This window comes from Callorhinus ursinus, unplaced genomic scaffold (genome assembly GCF_003265705.2).
Source record: "Callorhinus ursinus isolate GAN/ISIS: 27379988/994484 unplaced genomic scaffold, GSC_fseal_2.0 scaffold8, whole genome shotgun sequence".
Classification (NCBI taxonomy): Eukaryota; Metazoa; Chordata; class Mammalia; order Carnivora; family Otariidae; genus Callorhinus; species Callorhinus ursinus.
The window spans coordinates 25,883,206-25,901,019 of NW_027397070.1; the positions used below are offsets into that span (position 1 = coordinate 25,883,206).

General features: G+C 46.2%; 2 protein-coding genes across 12 annotated transcripts in view; one reads left to right on the plus strand and one right to left on the minus strand.

Annotated features, from left to right (window-relative positions):
- PYGL (glycogen phosphorylase L) overlaps nucleotides 1–17,814 on the minus strand; it is a 101,379-nt gene that overhangs the window by 20,637 nt on the left and 62,928 nt on the right. Inside the window, exons 21-22 of one of the 10 annotated variants that reach the window (XM_073895204.1) lie at nucleotides 15,896–15,936; nucleotides 7,903–11,410 (exon numbers count right to left, since the gene is read on the minus strand). The exons of 4 other annotated variants lie outside the window; for them this stretch is intronic. In XM_073895204.1, coding sequence (XP_073751305.1) covers nucleotides 11,343–11,410; nucleotides 15,896–15,936 — 109 coding nt within the window. In that variant the 3' untranslated portion in view covers nucleotides 7,903–11,342. Of the gene's footprint in view, nucleotides 1–7,902; nucleotides 11,411–13,925; nucleotides 14,060–14,974; nucleotides 15,012–15,895; nucleotides 15,937–17,814 lie in introns of those variants that run through there. 5 more of the 10 variants (XM_073895202.1, XM_025870067.2, XM_025870064.2 and 2 more) reach the window with 5 other exon arrangements.
- ABHD12B (abhydrolase domain containing 12B) overlaps nucleotides 11,039–17,814 on the plus strand; it is a 49,508-nt gene continuing 42,732 nt past the window's right edge. For both annotated transcript variants that reach the window (XM_073895214.1, XM_073895215.1), the window contains exons 1-3: nucleotides 11,039–11,159; nucleotides 16,009–16,136; nucleotides 17,029–17,131. In XM_073895214.1, the coding sequence (XP_073751315.1) occupies nucleotides 11,098–11,159; nucleotides 16,009–16,136; nucleotides 17,029–17,131 (293 nt within the window). In that variant the 5' untranslated portion in view covers nucleotides 11,039–11,097. The remainder of the gene's footprint in view (nucleotides 11,160–16,008; nucleotides 16,137–17,028; nucleotides 17,132–17,814) is intronic.

The window sequence follows — 17,814 nt, forward strand, 5'->3', positions numbered from 1 at the left end:
AATGCAAATCAAAGGACAAAGTGTTAAAGAGGAGCCAGTTCTCTCCTACTCTCCTGACAATTTGCTTTTCCAAGTATCATATACAGCGTGGACTTACCTGACCGTTTTTCTGAGAGGTCCTGTCTGTAGTGAGCACTTCCCTGGCCAATTCTTGGGCCTGATAGCATCAGGCTTCTGAAAAAGGGGAAAAACCTGCAGTGTGTAGGGGGAGGGTGGTGCACAGGACGCTGGGCGACTAGGAAGCCCTGGGCCTGTTCCTCAGCAAATAGGCATCCAAGGATAGGACAGCCGCTCAATACTCTTCTAGCAAAGGAGACTACAACAGAGAGAGCAGGAATTGAAGCATAGCTTTAAGAATGGAAGAGAATCACCTGCCGCGTGAGCCCTGTGGAGGGCACATCCAGTGTGGCAAGGACCCTGACTTCAGCCAGAGCCGTCCTCATTCTTTCCTTTTCAAACATGACAGAAGAATTCATGTTTCTTGGGAAAAGGTGAAACCATGCAGAAGGGTAGAAAGGAAAAACAAACAAACAAAAACCTCAAACTGCCTATTCCCCATAGGCAATCTCTGCTTCTGTGCAGATTTAAAAACACACCCAGGGAGGCTCGCCGTTGTGTTCCGTAGGGCTACAGCCATGCTCAAAAAATCAGGAATGTGGGCGCCTGGGTGGCTCAGTCGGTTAAGCGGCTGCCTTTGGCTCAGGTCACGATCCTGGAGTCCGGGATCGAGTCCCGCATCAGGCTCCCCGCTCAGCGGGGAGTCTGCTCCTCTCTCCAACCCTGCCCCCTCTCGTGTGCATTCTCTCTGTCATTCTCGCTCTCTCAAATAAATAAATAAAAATCTTTAAAAAAAATCAGAAATGTAAAATTATGCCTGGATTTGTCCAGAGAGACAAAATGGATGGAAATGCTTACCACACTTTTTTTTTTTTTTAATAGCGGAAGGAAGAAACGATTTAAAATATGACACGTACCAGGAGCCCTTTCCATCAGAGACGGTCTGCGGTGTTGACTCTCGGCTGCGCCCTTCCTCGCGGTGACCCCAGGAGAAATGGCCCACGCTCAGAGCGCGGTCAGGAGGTTCCCAGCGTTTTGGGACGCCCTGTGCGGTCAGGCCGCCTACGCCGGGGCCGCAGGGTTCAAGTTCGAAAGGTCTGGGTTGGAGGCCCGCTGTGGGACGAGCGAGGGAAGGCTCGCTGTTTCAGGGCTGGGCTGGGCGCGGGGACCTGGCAGCGGAGGCGGGAGGAGGGACGTCGGCCCCGGTGCCACCTTCCCTGGCAGCCCCGTCCCTCGTGCCACCGGTGCGGGCAGGCGCGGGCGGGGGGAGGCCCTGGGCGCCGGGGCGTAGGCCCGCAGAAGCCACGGCTCCGCGAGCGGAAAGCTGGGAGCCGGGAGGGCAGCCCCGGCCGGGTCTATCGACGACCCCGGACGGGGGGACAAAAAAGGGCCTTTGGGGGGGGGCAGGAGGGGGGGGGGGCGGGGGGGAGCCGGGGGGGCGGGGGGGGGGGGGGGGGGGGGGGGGGGGGGCCCAGACCCTCCCTGGCTGGGGTGTCATTGCCAACACCCGCTTGGGGTGGACCAGCCTGCCCTCAGCCGGCACCCCCATCCTTTGCTTCCAGGCGTGTCTCTCTCTCTCTCTCTCTCTCTCTCACCCTCAATTGCGGGTGAAAGATGGATTGGCTGTGGTACCTTTGTTCCCGGAATGCCCAGCCTGCAGTGCCCACACAGTTTTCAGACAGACAGGGCTGAGACCAATCTTCCTCTTTGGGGAGGAAGAGGGTTTAAAGGAAAGGAGCCCTTGGAAACCAATTTGCTCTAACAGTGTTGTCAGGGGCAGCCCACAGAGGGTTCTCCCCCTAAGGCGGTCCTGGTTACCTCGTGCCCGTCGAGGAGGAGTTAGCTGGCTTTCTGTGGGGTGGGAACACCGTGTTCACCTTGGACTAGTCAGAGATACCTTTGTGAGCTTTAAAATGCTCCAACTCCTACGTGGATTAAAAAAGAAAAGGGTCGCGGCGCCTGGCTGACTCGCTCAGAAGTATAGCAGGCAACTTTTGATCTCAGGATTGAGTTCGATCCCCACGTTGGGTGTGCAAAAATAAAAAATCGTAAAAAAAGAAAATCGTCAGTAGGAAAAGCAAAAACATTTAGGAAGTAGGGAAAGTAAGCACGAACGGGGAGCAGAAAACATGCTAGAACAGAAAATTCTTCTAATGTTTAATTTTAAAGTCTTTTAAATAAAGTGTTCCTGTTGGGGTTATAAGTAATTTTATTTTTTATTTTTTAAAGATTCTACTTATTTGACAGAGAGAGACAACAGTGAGAGAGGGAACACAAGCAGAGGGAGTGGGAGAGGGAGAAGCAGGCTTCCCGCGGAGCGAAGAGCCCGATGCGGGGCTTGATCCCAAGACTCTGGGATCACAACCCGAGCTGAAGGCAGACGCCTAATAACTGAGCCACCCAGGCGACCTGGAGTTATAAATGATTTTAAACAGCTAGCAAGCCAACTTTCGGCCTCCAAGCGGTTACCATTGTTTACGCTCCTCATTGGCTTACTGCTGCCTCCCTGTGTCTGATCTGAAAATAACAACACAGTTTTCTGCTTCACAAATAAATGGTGGATCCCTCCCCCCGCCAGTCCATTAACTCCCATGACAATAAATCACACAGAATTAAAGCAATGCTTAAGCTTGTTAGTGAGAGCTGTATGACCCAGGTGAGGTTTTAATAAGTCTTTCGTTTTAGAAGACATCATTATATCACCTTTTTTCTTTTTTTCAATTCATCCTGCCTTTGCTGGAAGGATACATTTAAAATGTAATCCTTAGAGGGAGGGGTTATGATTATACTATCAATGTGAGTCTTACTAATGCTACCCCCTTGCAGAGAAACTACATGACTTATTCACTGATGTGCATTACATTATATTTTATACCATTCAATAAAAATCCTATATTCAGGATGATCGAAAGTTTGCACAAAAAGTCTCCTATGTGAGATAATTTCTGAAAAATGGCTCAGACAAATACACATCAAAGTGCAACCTCCTTGTGCTCACCTGCTACCTTTGTCTTTAGTGAGCTGACAGGATCAGCATCTTGATGTGAACCAGCCTGCCTCTGTGGGTTTGTACTAAGCACCAATTCTTCCTGTTTCTTGCTCATCCATGTAGTTTATTTTAGTTGCTTCTTGCTTCATAGCAACAGGGAGTCACACAGAATATCATGTTGTCCTGGATGGAATTGGGAAAATGCCTTCCATCCTGAATAGATCAAGGGGTTGCTCCCTCTTGCAGAAACATCACCTGCCTGGAGGAAATGGCCACTTGATCCTAACACTCATCCCAGATTCTTTCTATTCTGCAGGGGTAGCCCTAGTGTCACTCACTTCCCAAAGTCACCTGCCACCTGCAACCTTCTGTGGTTCCTGAGTGCTTGTCTGTGGATCTGATCGATTTTTCGCTGCTCAATCCAAAAATAGCTCTGAGGGAGAAGACGTGGGCTTTACCTCCTCCAAAGTAATCAAACAGATCTAGTCAAATTTCGTGCCCACATAGGATGCTGTAGCTTCCCGAAGGTAAATTCTCTTACACCCAACCCCATGTCTGCTCCCAAAGGGAAGCTGTGAAGGGCATGGAACGGATAGCCTGTATTACTGAACACATCAAATTTGTGTGCCCACCTGGGCGATGTTGAACTTGTTCTTCTCTCTGGCTGGAACTCTGTCCTCAAGTCTTGTTATTAAGATCTCAGATAAAATAGTTTCTCCATGACCTGATTTCATTTTAATAGCACTTACCTGAATTTGTATTATGTGCTTATTTGTATGATGAGTTTTTGTCTGCGCCCTCTAGAATGTCAGCATCATAAGAGCAGGGAAGGTCTTTGCTCTGGTTAACATTGAATCCCCAGCACTTAGAACAGTACTTAGTGCATATGCTCAATAAACGCTTTTAGAATAAATAAAAAATAATGCAGAGTTTCCCTAACTATCATCTTAGCTCTTGAGATCAGGAGCCATATCTTATAATTTCTGCTCTTCTCCACAATGCCTGGCATGGCATAACATGTGCGGTTGGATTTGTAAAAATGCTTGTTGAGTGGGGTTGAGCAGGAGAAGGGGTGCGTGTCAAATCCTCAGATGGGTCAAAGGCAGAGTGGGGCGGGACCCCACCCTTATAGAGGGCACAACGGCCGTACTAACCTTGCAACGTGGCGCTGGGTGGGGAAAGCAAGAATAAGGCAGTGCACCCGCAATAGGCCACTAGGCCTTCTAGCACTTTTGCCGGTCTTGGGTTCTATTTTCCCATCATCATGCAGTTCAGAATTTTACAGGTGTGAATCAGAGAATGCCAGAGGGGCCTCTAGAAAATGTATGGTGATGGACACGGTAGGATTTTGTAGTGCTGGACTGGCTGCTGAACAGATTCAAGTTTTCCAGTTATTGATTCATCTTGCAAAAGACTTACCGAGCACCTGCTTTGTGCCAGGCATTACGCTAGGTGCTGGGGAACCCCATGCTGTTCCCAACTTGACAAGGAATGTCAAACACGGCAAGGATTCCTGATTCGTATATTGCAAGACTATGGGATCGTATGCTAAACCCTATAGCCCCTCTGTTTAAAAATGCCTTAGCAGGTCACCTCACAGTGCTATTCAACACTCACCTCTCCGGGGCTGGTGTTTGCTAAGTAATTTGTGGACTCCTGGGTTGGGAGGGCTCCTTTGGGAGTTGCTATCCTTCTGCCTTTAGCAGGCAGAAGAGTGAAGAGCATCCCCTGCCCCGCCCCCCCCCGACATTCCTTTGTCTCTCACACCGTGGGGAAGGAAGAGAGTCTCCTGTGATGTCAATTTTTAATTCCTTTTGGTTGGTGATGAAATAGAAGAGATCGGCCCTATGGCCTCCTCTGTACATCTGCGTATGTATTAGTATTTATCAGTCATTAAACTTCTACGTTAGTCTATAAGCCATAATGCTGATGATTGTATTTTTAAATGAATGCATGCAAATACACCTAGGAGCTGGACAAAGACAGTATCAAATACATTCATTAATAAATAATCTCAATACTATGCATTTGCAGGCTGAAAATTTTTTTTAACTTCAAAGAAGAGCTTTCATATCTATGATCTCATCTGACACTACATATTATTATTTTAAAACTCCTCTCTAGGGACAGGTTGTTCCATGCATGCAAAGGCAGGCCGGGTGAGGATAATGAAGGCTACCTGACATCCCTCCGCAGGGCAGTCCAGCACGCAGGCCCATCGGGTCTCATGAGGTCTCTCCAGGCTGCTTTAAAAAAAACTAAAGGCAAAGATGAAAAAGTACGCTAATTTCAAGCTGCGCTGGGAGCACATAGACGCTGGGGGCATGAACAGGGGAACTAAGGAAATGAGGCTCCTTTCAGGACCGACTTTGGAGATTGTACAAACAATGAGAAATAGATGACTTCAAACTCCTGTCAGGCATCCAGAAAGCCCAGAATTGGAAATCTCTGCTCTCCTGGGATTGCAAAGCCAGTTCCTGTTTACCCTATGTACAGCTGTGACATTTTTTCCTGTCTTCCACAATTTCTCCAGGAGTGTGCCTTCATTTTCAGGAAGATGAATATATTTTCACCTCATCGTTTAGCTTTTCCTGTTAGGTTTCCTTGGGAGTGAAAACCCCGTGTCACTGTTTTCCTAAGGTTGGGCTGTGGTTATGGAAGTACCCTCCTCTGAATTTGTTAGAGGGACATTTTAAAAATAACTCAAGTAGAAGTAAAAAAAAAAAAATCCCTGCTGGTGAGACTCTCCCCCAGTGCTGTCTGTGTTGTCCTAATACCAACCTGTGGTGTTTGTACTTCACAAAAATTCAGGCCGCGTTGCCTTCCCTTGAGTGGACACTGTAAAGATTACTTCAGAATCTCCTACCTGGCTATCTGATGGGTTGACCGGGCACTGTGGGTGGTGGTGGATTCTTCCACCCTGATGACTCAACCAAGCAGAAATAACTAACCTGTGATTAACTATTTTAATTCTTGTATTTTCCAGGGTAAGTGGAAGGACTTGTAACCCAGTTTACAACCACCAGTGGGTCCCACCACGTTGCCATCCCTGCTTTGACATAGGTTAGTTTCTCGCCAGATACCACGTGCCCTTTGAGAATGACTCTCATCTCGCCTGCTGTTTTGAATGAGTGTAGTAGCCTCGCCTGCACCTCGGCATGCAGTGGGCACTCAATAAATACTGAATGAGGGCGCCTGGGTGGCTCAGTTGGTTAAGCGACTGCCTTCGGCTCAGGTCATGATCCTGGAGTCCCTGGACCGAGTCCCGCATCGGGCTCCCTGCTCGGCAGAGAGTCTGCTTCTCCCTCTGACCCTCCCCCATCTCGTGTGCTCTGTCTCTCTCTCTCTCATTCTCTCTGTCTCAAATAAATAAATAAAATCTTAAAAAAATAAATAAATACTGAATGAATGCAGCTTAACATCTATCATTTGGTCTCTGGGGGGTGTCTCAGTTTCCTCTATGTAAAATGAGAGTATCGGCAAATGATTGCTTATATTTCTTCCAGTTTTAACATCCTCCGAGGCCTTTTGGATGGCCATTTTAAATTACCTCCCATTACGAAAGCTGTTTCCAAGCAACAGAACAGTATTCCCGGAATCCTTGCCTGACCTCTTCAGCCCACAGAGATGTTGCTCCCTGAGCCTGCCCCACAATATTATCTGTAATGGATATTTATTTATTACCTAGTGATAAAGCTCCAGGTTGTTATTCAGCTTTTCCTTGGTGTGGGTCCAGTCCTTGTGATTAAAGTGTAAGCTTCCCAAGCCAGATACTTTCTAAAATGAGCTCAGTATTTGTTAAATGAATGAATATTATAACAAGGAATAATCTTCATTCTATCTAGAGGGAATTCTAGGCTTAAGGCAAGCAGAAGAATCCAGGGTGAGTCCCAAATTTGTGGCTTGGGAAACCTGGTGTGTGATGAGCTGTTCTTCAAGACAGGGCAGGTTTGTGGGAAGGAGGAGAAGAGATTTTTTCTTTTTAAGATTTTATTTATTTATTTGACATAGAGAGAGGCAGCAAGAGAGGGAACACAAGCAGGGGGAGTGAGAAGCAGGCTCCCTGCTGAGCAGGGAGCCCAACGCGGGGCTCCCTCCCAGGACCCTGGGATCATGACCTGAGCCAAAGGCAGACGCTTAACGACTGAGCCACCCAGGCGCCCCAAGATGAATTTAAAGAGAAGCTGCATTCTATACCTTCTTCTTGAGATTCTCAAAGAATGTTGACCAAGTAACGATTTTGAGACCTGAGATTCTGGCCAAAGGAATATATTTTATTGTGTTGAGCCCAAAGCTTCCCAAATAGTTGCATGTGGTTTTGGAAACACTGGTATAAGACAAGAAGAGAAGCAGGGCTAGGAAGGAAGCCTGCAGAACAAGTCACTTTTAAGGAATAGCAGGAGGAATTTGAAGTAGAGTATCCAGAGAAGGAGGAAGAGTTTTAACCGCTGGGCTTCAATCCTGGCTTAGTGCTTCCACAGATACAGGGAAAACCAGAGTCCCATCTCTCGCCACGGAACAAGGGAGCCTGTGGGCCCCGTCTGGGAATGTGAAGGGTTCTTGGGAAGACAGAAGGCACTCAAGCCCTTCACTTCCAGTTTCAGCTCTCCTATCACTCTCTCTTCTCAAAGAAATCACCCCTTTGGCTAAAAGGAAGCTCATATTAACACTCTCAAGTTCAACCCGAGAATAACCACCCACTCTTGTAACTATAATAAATCAGTCCTTAAATTGGATCTGATATAAGCAAAGACAACACAAAACTTTAACAGCATAGAAAAAGAAATGCTCTGAGTGACTCACCTCACTCACTGTCTATCATCTGGGACTGTCCCCAGACTTCCCTTGACTGTTTCTTTCTTTTTTTTTTTTTTGACTGTTTCATTTCAACCTCACAAGCATCAGTTTGTTTGTTTTTGTAATTCTCTAATTTGCATATGGGAAGTGGAGGAGGGGTGAAGAAGGTGAGCAAACGGATACGTGAGGCACTCAGGGTGGTGAGCTTGAACCACGGAGTAGCCACTTTGGAAAAGAGTTTAGAAGTTCCTCAAAGATTAAACACGAAATTACCATATGACCCAGCAAACAGTATGGGGTTTCCTTTTGGAGTGATGAAAACATTCTAAAATTAAAATGTGGTGATGGATATGTAAAACCACACATTGTACACTTCAAAGGGTGAATTTTATGGTATGTAAGTTATGTCTCAATAAAGCGGTAATTTTAAAAAAGAAGAAAATGCAAGGGGGATGAATTCTTTGCTTTCAAGATAAAATTTTCTTTAAATCATATAAAATTGGTGATTTGTTGTTTGCTACTTCTTTGCTCCTCAAATGCCTTATTAGTAGTAGTTTGCTTTCATGGCTATGTGGCAGCCGAGAGACAGTGTTATCTCCCATTCCTTTTTTTCCAGAATAACTCTTTTTTCTTAAGTTTTTATTTATTTAAGTAATCTCTACACCCCCCATGGGGTTCGAACTCACGACCCCGAGATCAAGAGTTGTATGCTCTTCCAACTGAGCCTGCCAAGCACCCCTCCAGAGTAATTTCTTGGTGGTAGAATTAATCTTTCCCTAACTGAGATTTCTTTTTCTACTAGAAGTACAAATAACCCCCAACTATTGGATTCCAAAGTATTTGTACCCATAGCTTTGTTTTGACATTTCTACAAAATCATGTAAGACATGTTTGTTTATATAATTTATTCGTACAATTCTTAGCTCACTTTTCCAAAAGCCAGGTATGTTGAGGTATAATTTATATTCAGTCAAATTCACACTTGGAAGGTTTCCAATTCTATGAATTTTGGTGAAAGTTTATAGTCTTATAACCACTACCACACAAAATATAGACTATCTCCATTACCCTAAAATGTTCCCTCCTCTCCCCACATCCAGGCCCTGTGACCCCCCCGACCTGATTTCTGCCCTTATAGCACGCTTCAATTCCTAATCTGTGTTCTCCTGATTTCTCCTGAGATTAAATCTCTTTACCAGGCAGGATCCTGCTTTGTACCCAACGTGGTAGTTGGCACCTTAAAAGTTGCTCAGTAAATAGATGCTGAGTAAATGAATGAATTGTTTGTGTTCTAGATTCTGCCAAGTCAAATCAGAGACTGCTGTCTGATTTCCAGGATGTGTTATTTGAAAAAGGGTGATTAATGTTGGGGAGAGCTTTCTCCTAGAGTTCCTAATTTATAGAGTCTTTTATTTTATTATTATTTTTTAAGATTTTATTCATTTGAGGGGCGCCTGGGTGGCTCAGTTGGTTATGCGACTGCCTTCGGCTCAGGTCATGATCCTGGAGTCCCAGGATCGAGTCCCACATCGGGCTCCCTGCTCAGCAGGGAGTCTGCTTCTCCCTCTGACCCTCCCCCGTCTCATGCTCTCTCTCTCTATCTCATTCTCTCTCTCAAATAAATAAATAAAATCTTTAAAAAAAAGATTTTATTCATTTGAGAGAGACAGAGAGAACACAAGCAGTGGGCGAGGCAGAAGGAGAAGGAGAGACAGACAACCCACTGAGCAGGAAGCCTGATGCGGGACGCCATCCCAGGACCCTGAGATCATGACCTGAGCTGAAGGCAGATGCTTAACCGACTGAGCCCCCCAGGTGCCCGAATGTAGAGTCTTTAAAAAAAGGGGGGGGGCATCGTGATTTCCAACTTCAGAGATTTTGCTGAGCGTTTCAAATATTTCATTTGAATGTTTGATTCTATCCACCTGAATGAACAAGTGGAGGTAGAATCTGGGACCAAATGCAGCTGCTGCTCCCCAGCTCTGATCACTCCATCTCCACATGGCATGGCCCAGGGTCTCCTCCGGAGCTTCCCTAAACAAGTTCTATGGGATTCCAGACCCATCTTGTGAACACCTCCAGGGTGGAATCTTACACCAGCTTGAGTGGGACCTTAACCTTCCTCATCATGCAGGGTGTGGCCCTGAGAAAACCCACCTGCTGCTGGCTCATCAGGCAGGCTCAGTTCCCTTGTGTCCTTCAGATGTGATTCCTCTTCTAGCTTGATACGAATCAGAAAATTGACATCCCCAGAAAGATTACAAGAGGCAGTGAACGAGATTCACCCTTGTCTGACTGGTTTTAGGAAATGGCCTGGTCCTTGAAGAGAACTGCCCTTTCTTGAAAGGTGTAGGTGCTTTTCTCCAGACTGGCCTACCAGCCCCAAACAGGTGGGTCCCTAGGCACTTTCTGTGGCTTGGCAGTCCTCCCTCCTACCTGTTGACCCAGAGCACAGCCACCACAAAACAACACATTATTCCCTCTTGGAGAGGTTGCACCTTGCCTCCAAGATGAAGTCTGGATGCTGGCATCAAATTGTATCTGACGGAGACCTCATTCCCTTCCTTCCACCTTTGCCCTCATACTTTGCTGTGTGGCTTCCCTGGGTGAGGATGCATTATGTAAGCCTGTATCCAGGCCAAACCTTTCCAGGTGTGAACTTTTTGATACAAGGTGGGGTTCTGTTAGATGTTGCTAAATAAACCAAATGCCAAAATGGTGTTAATTTTGGTGTTAATTGTGTAGTTCATAACCCTGTGGACGGATAAACCATTACTCAACGGCAAGGGCGGGGGGGGGGGGGGGGAGCGAGAGAGGGAGGGTGGGTGCTGGAGATGGGTAAACTTCAGAAAAAGGGAAAAATAGAAAGGACAAAGAAAAAAAAAAAGAAGCCGGGTCAAAGCAGAGAAAAGCTTATATCCCTCACGCAGATCTTCTGAGGCTGTGATACCAGACTTCCGTTTTATTACTAGCACAGTAAGAAATCTATTTCAGTTCATCACGCGGGACGCGCACACACGTACACACAGGTATAAAATAAAGTAGAAAAGAAAATCGTGCGCAGCTAGCCACAAGCGTGGGAAACTGGCTCCTCCAGCACGGATGTGGGGGGCTGGTGGGGGGCGCTGAAGCCCGGGTGCAGCCCGCCGCCCGCAGGGCCCCCGCGCGGGGGAGGAGGGAGGGCCGGGTGTCCGCGGGGGCGGCTCGGGCTCCCGGCCGCGGCTCCCCGGTGGCGGCTCGCCACACGGCGCGGGATGGAGATGGACGCGCAGGACCTTGTGGCGTCCTGGTGGGACATGGTGGTGCGGAACCTGCGGTGAGTGCTCGTGGCCCGCGGCCCAGCGCCCTGTCATCCCCCCCCCCCACCGCCACCCCGCCCCGAACCCCGGGGGGGATGGGCAGGGCGATCAGGCGCCCCGCGGTGGTCCCGGGCGGGGCATTTCGGAGGCCCCCAAAGCTCTGCGAGCCCTTTGGACCGCGTTATTCTTGGCCTCGGCGCCTACCCCGGCCAGAGAGCCTCTGCTTCTCGGGTTTGATCTTTCAGAATCTTGCATCCCTTTGGGGCTTCTGAAATAGAGATTTCCAGAAAGATGGCTCAGATTCCTATACCAAGCTCTTACCTGCCTTCATCATTTTACTAAAATTCAGGACACATTTTAAAGACCAATAATAGTAATCTACCTTGTACTCTTTCTTAGATGGCGTCCTCTTGGGTCAAAGGCCTACCTGTGTAGGTGGAAAAGGATCCCAAGGCCAACTACCCCAGGGTGAACTCTCTTGGATGTATTTAAAGAACATCCCTCCATAATGCTAAAAAAATGTATAGTGCATTGAAACCATACAAGTGCCAATTTTTTACATCCTTTAACTCTGAAATGTCTATTATCAGAGGGTTTTAAAATTTTCTTCTTTTTTTTTTTTTTTTTAAGTAGACTCCTTACCCAACCCTGGGCTTGAACTCATGACTCTGAGATCAAGACCTGAGAGGAAATCAAGAGTCAGACACCTAACCAACTGAGCCACCCAGGGACCCCTCTGGCTCCTATTTTAAATCCTTGGCTTAAATGGTAATGTTAAACTGCCTGAATTGACCAGCAATATATTGCCAGTCTCCTTTGCGTTGAAGCCAGGTATTGGCTAGAGACCCTGGACTCAGAAGACTCAGGTATCTGTTTTTGTTGGGGTGGGAAGGTATTGGCACTTTTGTTCACCTTTCTTCTTTATATTTCTTTGTTTTGTTTCTCGCTGAGTACAAAATATGCAAGAGTCCCAGCCAGACACAGGCAACTTCACTTTGGAATGTCTGAGTGATGAAAACAAAAACCCATCTTCTCTCTTCTCTTCCTTCTGTAGCTCAGGGCAAAGAGCAGAGAGCAGCTTTCGCCTGGCTCAGCAGTGTAGACCCACATCCCCCTTCTGTGTTGGATCTGAATGTGAGTCAGAATATCCTGACTGACCGCACTTTTCAACCGCACATTCCTGGGCCTTACCTCCTCGATATGGTTGTTCTAGGGAAGCTGACATGTTCTGCCTTTATCTTTTGTGCTCTCTCTAGAGTTGATGGCTGATATTTAACATTTATTTGGCAGAGAATCAAAGCTGCACTTCATGCTTTTAGAGAACAACCTGCTTTGTTGATAATGGAGTGGGACGTGGGGAGTTGGGGACCCTCTCTTACTTGCCTTACTAATTACTAAAAAATAAGTCTCAAGAGATGCTTCCTGAAAGAATAAAATACAAGCACGTTTCTTCATCTGAACCAAGAATTACTGCTCTAATTTAAGACACACCGAGGCGGAAGCACAGACCAAGATCCAGGATCCTGAATCCTTTTGTTTCTTGGAACCAAGTTAGCTTAGATCCGCAAACATCCACAGAGGGCTGCCTGTGTGTCTGGAGCTGCTAGTAGCACGGGATCTATGGTGATGTGTTGTGTGACTCAAGGAGAACAATTCATCAAAACATGTTTTCAGTGATCATTTTTTAATGCCTTGGGGATCTATTTATTTATTTTGCAAAAATTTCATCTGCTGTCGTTGCTACTTAAGATAGATGGGCCTGGGAGAGTCAGTCTTCACTCGCCACTGGTTTTCTTTGAACCAGAAACATGGAAAATGTGCTCAGGAAAGCAGCTGGGCGAAGCCAGTGGGCTACTTACCTCTTCCTTGCTCCCCATCCACCCCAAGTCTTTACATTTCTGGATACTGTTAAGGAAACCCCCAGGAGCAGGCTGATAAACTGATTCATTCTTTCCGCAGTACTGGTCATCGCCTACCTTTTGCATACTAGTTTAGGCCTGGGCACAAAGCTCAGCTCTTGTGGAGCTCACAATTAATTTTCAATTATAATTCAAAAGAGAATATGAAGCCCTTCCCCTCTTCCCCAAAGCTTCCAATAAGCACTGCTTCCTTCTCCCTCAAGAAACAAATACACTTTGCTTTCAGTGCTCAGTCCTGTGCTAGACAGGGTGCACTAGATGCCATGTGGTTCTTCTCAGTGGGAAGCCAGGGCGAATAGTGGGAAAACCCCCAGAGAACAACTAAGGGTCAAACCGAGGCCCGATTGTAATGAGTGGGAGAGGTGAAGAGAGAGGAAAGGTCACCATGGAAGGTCTGTATAGAGAGGCTTTAACAAAGAAGGAACACTTGAGTGAATATGAAGGAAAGGGAGGATTTGGTGGGGAGGAAAGAAGGGAGGAGAACCTAGGTGTAATTTAGATGCTCGGTGATCAATACATGTTGGCCAAATGAATGGGCACCTAGGATGGATGTGTCGCGTGTCTTAGTATTTGGAATAGCTGTCTTGCCATATGGGGTTAGAGCTGGGCTTCCCAAAGTTGGTGCCTCTGAGCATGAACATGAATGATTGGCCCTGTAGCCACTCAGATTCCAAGGTAAGAATGATCCAGTTAGTTCTGTGGCCCCTGGGGGATGCTGTGCAGTTAGAGCCACGGCTGATCAAAGGGCAGGCAAAAGAACACCAAGGCATCAAGGTGGCTGTTTGATGTGGCTGGCCATTGGCAGGGACTGGGCTGAAATTGCATCCTCCACTCGAATAAGGTCTATTAGCCACTGGTGACTTTTGATCCTCTACTGATCTACAGGAAGTCAAATTGACAACCCCTAGTTAAAAGAAGCTGCTGTGCATTATTGATGCTCCGGGGGATATGGTCACTCTGTTCTCCTCCCGCAGTGCTTCTCACAGAAGTGCCTTGAGCTATTTGAGAGAAGGGTCCTATATGAATTATTCTTTAAAAACAGAAACATATTTCCCTCTACCGCCTCTGCTTCCCAAGCACCCTGCTACCTTCAAAAGATAACTTAGTGGGAGACTAACAGGCGGGGTAGCGTGAGTTCAGAGTCAGGAGAAAGAAAGCCTGAGCCAGCCAACTGGAAGGAAGCCTAAGAATTCAGATTGTGTTCAGTTCTGCCCATTTGGGCTTGATCTGGGGCTCAAAGTGGCTTCTCTGGGTTTTGATTTCTTATCTCTAAAATCGGAGCAACAATGTCCTTTCCTTCCTACCACCTTCATGGAGGATATTTTAAACTATTATGAAAAAAATCATTTTCATTTTTTCCTTGCTAATTTTGTGTGTAGGCAGTTGCCTATGTTTGATACACTTGGAGAGCTACCCATTACCCTTAGCCCACGTCTCTTTTCCATTCCCTGCAGAATTCATCGGAGATTCATTATCTTCTCTCTTCATGCCTCTTCCAAACATATAAGCACTCTCATTTTTTAGTTATTAACACTTGAGGGAGAATTTTTCTTCGAGGTCTCTCTTTGATGACTTTTAGAGTCAGAAGGCTCCTGAGAATACAGGAGCAGGAAGGAAGAAGAACATGGGAGGAAGAAGGGACCCTAAGAAGGGCCAAGGGTGCAGAAGGGGAGAAGGGGGATCCTGAAACAACTTTCTCTAAGGGCTGAATCTTGCCAGAAGCCAGTCTTATTCCTGGGGTTCATTTTTGCCTGCATCGATGGCAAGTTGCACTCACCAGGATCGTGACAGCTCACTGGAGCTCTTCATAGAACTCCGGGGTCAGACAGACCTGGGTACACGTGACTCAGTCATTCATTGACTCTGTGGCATGGGGCAGGTTACTTAAACTTTCAGTCTCCTTATTTGCGAAGTACAGGTGATAACAGCTATCTTCGAAAATGCTCTGGTCTAGCAGAGAAATCGGGGCAGGGGGAGACCGTTCATCCAACATGCTTTCCAGTCCCCCAGACTCATGATCTGATTATACTGAGCAGTCTTCACATGGACAGCTCAAAACAGGGGAAGGGATTTATTTAATGGACGAGGTGGACAAAAACCAGAAGCAGGAAGCGGTGACAGTGACTTCCTGTGTCCCCCGTTTCTCCAAGGTAGGAGACATTCAACTCTCATAAGAGATGTGTCTAGAGACAGAAGTGGCATTAGTGACCCCTCATGGACAAGTCGTAACTTATCTGCCGATGGCTCCTGGTTCAGGTGGTTTGTGTCACAGGGAACAAATAGTAGAATAAACAAGATGCGCCTGGCCGCTGTGTCCCTGACCAGGCTCCAGCCCTGATGTAGCAACAACCTCCAGGAACTCCCCTCGCTCCCCACCCTGCTCCTCACGGTCCCTCTTACCAGGGATGTCACATCAGAAGTGGGGATTTTTCTTTCACTGGCTCATTTCTTCCTAACACCCAGCCAGAAGAGCGGGGATCTGATGGTTTTCCATTCACTGCTTTAGACTAATAATAGTTAATACATACAGCACTAAAGTGTGATGTGATAAAAAATAAAAAAAAAACCGTGACAAGTGTTAAATAGTCTGAATCCTGTTTCCTGATGACTTTGGGGTCCAGCCTTGGTCTTCTGTGGGGATGCACTTGAGGAAACAGGCTTGACTCCTGTGCGTTCATGTCCCCCACTCCTGTTCTGTCATACCAGGGCTTTCTCAGCAGCTAGTTGGGGGCCTGATTTATTGCTTTCCTCTCCTGTTCTCCCTTAGTGCCCAGTCCTGATCTGTGCTAATGGCATACAATTCTGGAAAGCATTTTGCTTAAATGCCAAGTTACCTGTAATTCCCGGTGTTAGTCTCTGAAATTTTATTTGGATGCTAAGAGAAAAAAACACACGACAAAACTTGGAGTGATTTTGAATGCCTTGCTTGTTTCATTATATCTTGCAGATCTTTTCCACATTCCTGTTCAACACTCGGAAGAAAAATTGCCTCTCTGTACAACAGCTTTACTAGTAAACCATTAAAAGAACACATTTTTCCTCCTCTGATGAATATGCTAATATTTTTTAATTTTTGTAAGTATGTATCTATCATGAATTTGCCGATATATATTTTCCCAAAGAAAGAACTCACTGCCCTTAAAGTTGCCCATGTGACAATGAAAAAGGCATGTCGGCTATAAAAATTGTGGCTAGACTTCAGTGGTCTGAAACCCATTTAACAGAGGCTTTGGGGTCTAGCGCGAATCCCTAAAGACTGTTGGGGGGATGGAGAGAAAAACATGGCCTTGTGGGTGGGGTTTCAGTTCAGGAGCTCAGTCTTTGAATTAGCTGTTAATAGGGATACTTTATTGCTTGGTGTATTCTCTACTTTTTTGCTTTTTCTTTTTACCTATATCCCTTGAAAGAGAGAGAAAACGGGGAGCTGGGGTTGGGGAGAGGCTGATGTGAGGAATCTGTTCTCCCACGTTTTTTCTACTGAGTGCTGTTAGTCAGTGTAACACACAGTCCTAGCCACACAAGTAATGGTCTCACTGGCTTGTCCCCAGGGGTTTGTTGATTCTGGCCACTTCATGGTTTATGGCTAATTACTAGGTTTTATTTAGTGGAAAAAGTAATGCTTGACATAGGTAGCAGAATACTCATTACTTTCTTTTAGACTTCTTTACCTTTTTAGGGGAATGGTCTCCTTTGTTTTTAGCTTGAGACAAGGATAAGGACTGAACAAAACCCTATGATGACCTGTCACACTGGTGCTATTTTTAAATCTAGCTTTAGGGGTTTTTGTTTTGGCAACTTTCCTGTGGGCTGGTCCTCGTTTATAAAATAAAATACTTTGCTGGTAATTTAGTGTGGTAGCTTGCTACTTAGAAATCATGTTAACGATGAGACTAATTACTTTTTTTTGATTGTGATTAAAAGACATGGAATTTGACTCTGGGCGTTGATAATGAATTCTACTTTCTAGTCAAAGCACCATTTCTTGTGGATTTAAAGAAACCGGAGTTAAAGATTCCTCACACGGTGAACTTGTATATCAGAGTTGAACCTGGGGTGATTCTGGGAATCTGGTGAGTGCACTGATGGACACTGGTACTCTTCTGCTGTGTTGCACACGAGCCTTCCTGCACCGTTGCAGAACGGCTAGCCTCCTGGCACCCCAAGTCACACTCTCGCAGGATATGCTCTGTCTGCAACACTTGTAGGTCTCTGCTCCCTCCTTTCGCCTAACTAACTGCCTACTTGTCTTTACGGTCTCAGTTGCCAATGGTAGTGCGGTAATTTTCAGAGAAGTCCTTTCTCAGCTCCCATTTTAGGCACAGGTGGCAATCTGTGCTTGTCCTTTATGGCATTTCCCCCATTGTAGTTAAATAAATGTTTGTGCGATTATTTGGTTAATGTTTGTCTTCTTTACAAGACTATAACTTTTGTAGGTGACTTTGTTGGTAGGCATTCTTTAAAAAAATTTTTTTAAGACTTTATCCATTTATTTGAGAGAGAGAGTGAGAGAGAGAGAGAGAGAACACGAGACGGGGGAGGGGCAGAAGGAGAAGCAGATCACTGAGCAGGGAGCCCAATGTGGAACTCGATCCCAGGACCCAGAGATCATGACCTGAGCCAGAGGCAGATGCTTAACTGACTGAGCCACCCAGGCGCCCCTTTATTCTTTCCTTTCCTTTCCTTCCCTTTCCTTTTTCTTTCCTTCCTTCTTTCTTTCTTTCTTTTCTTTCTTTCTTTCTCTTTTTCTTTCTTT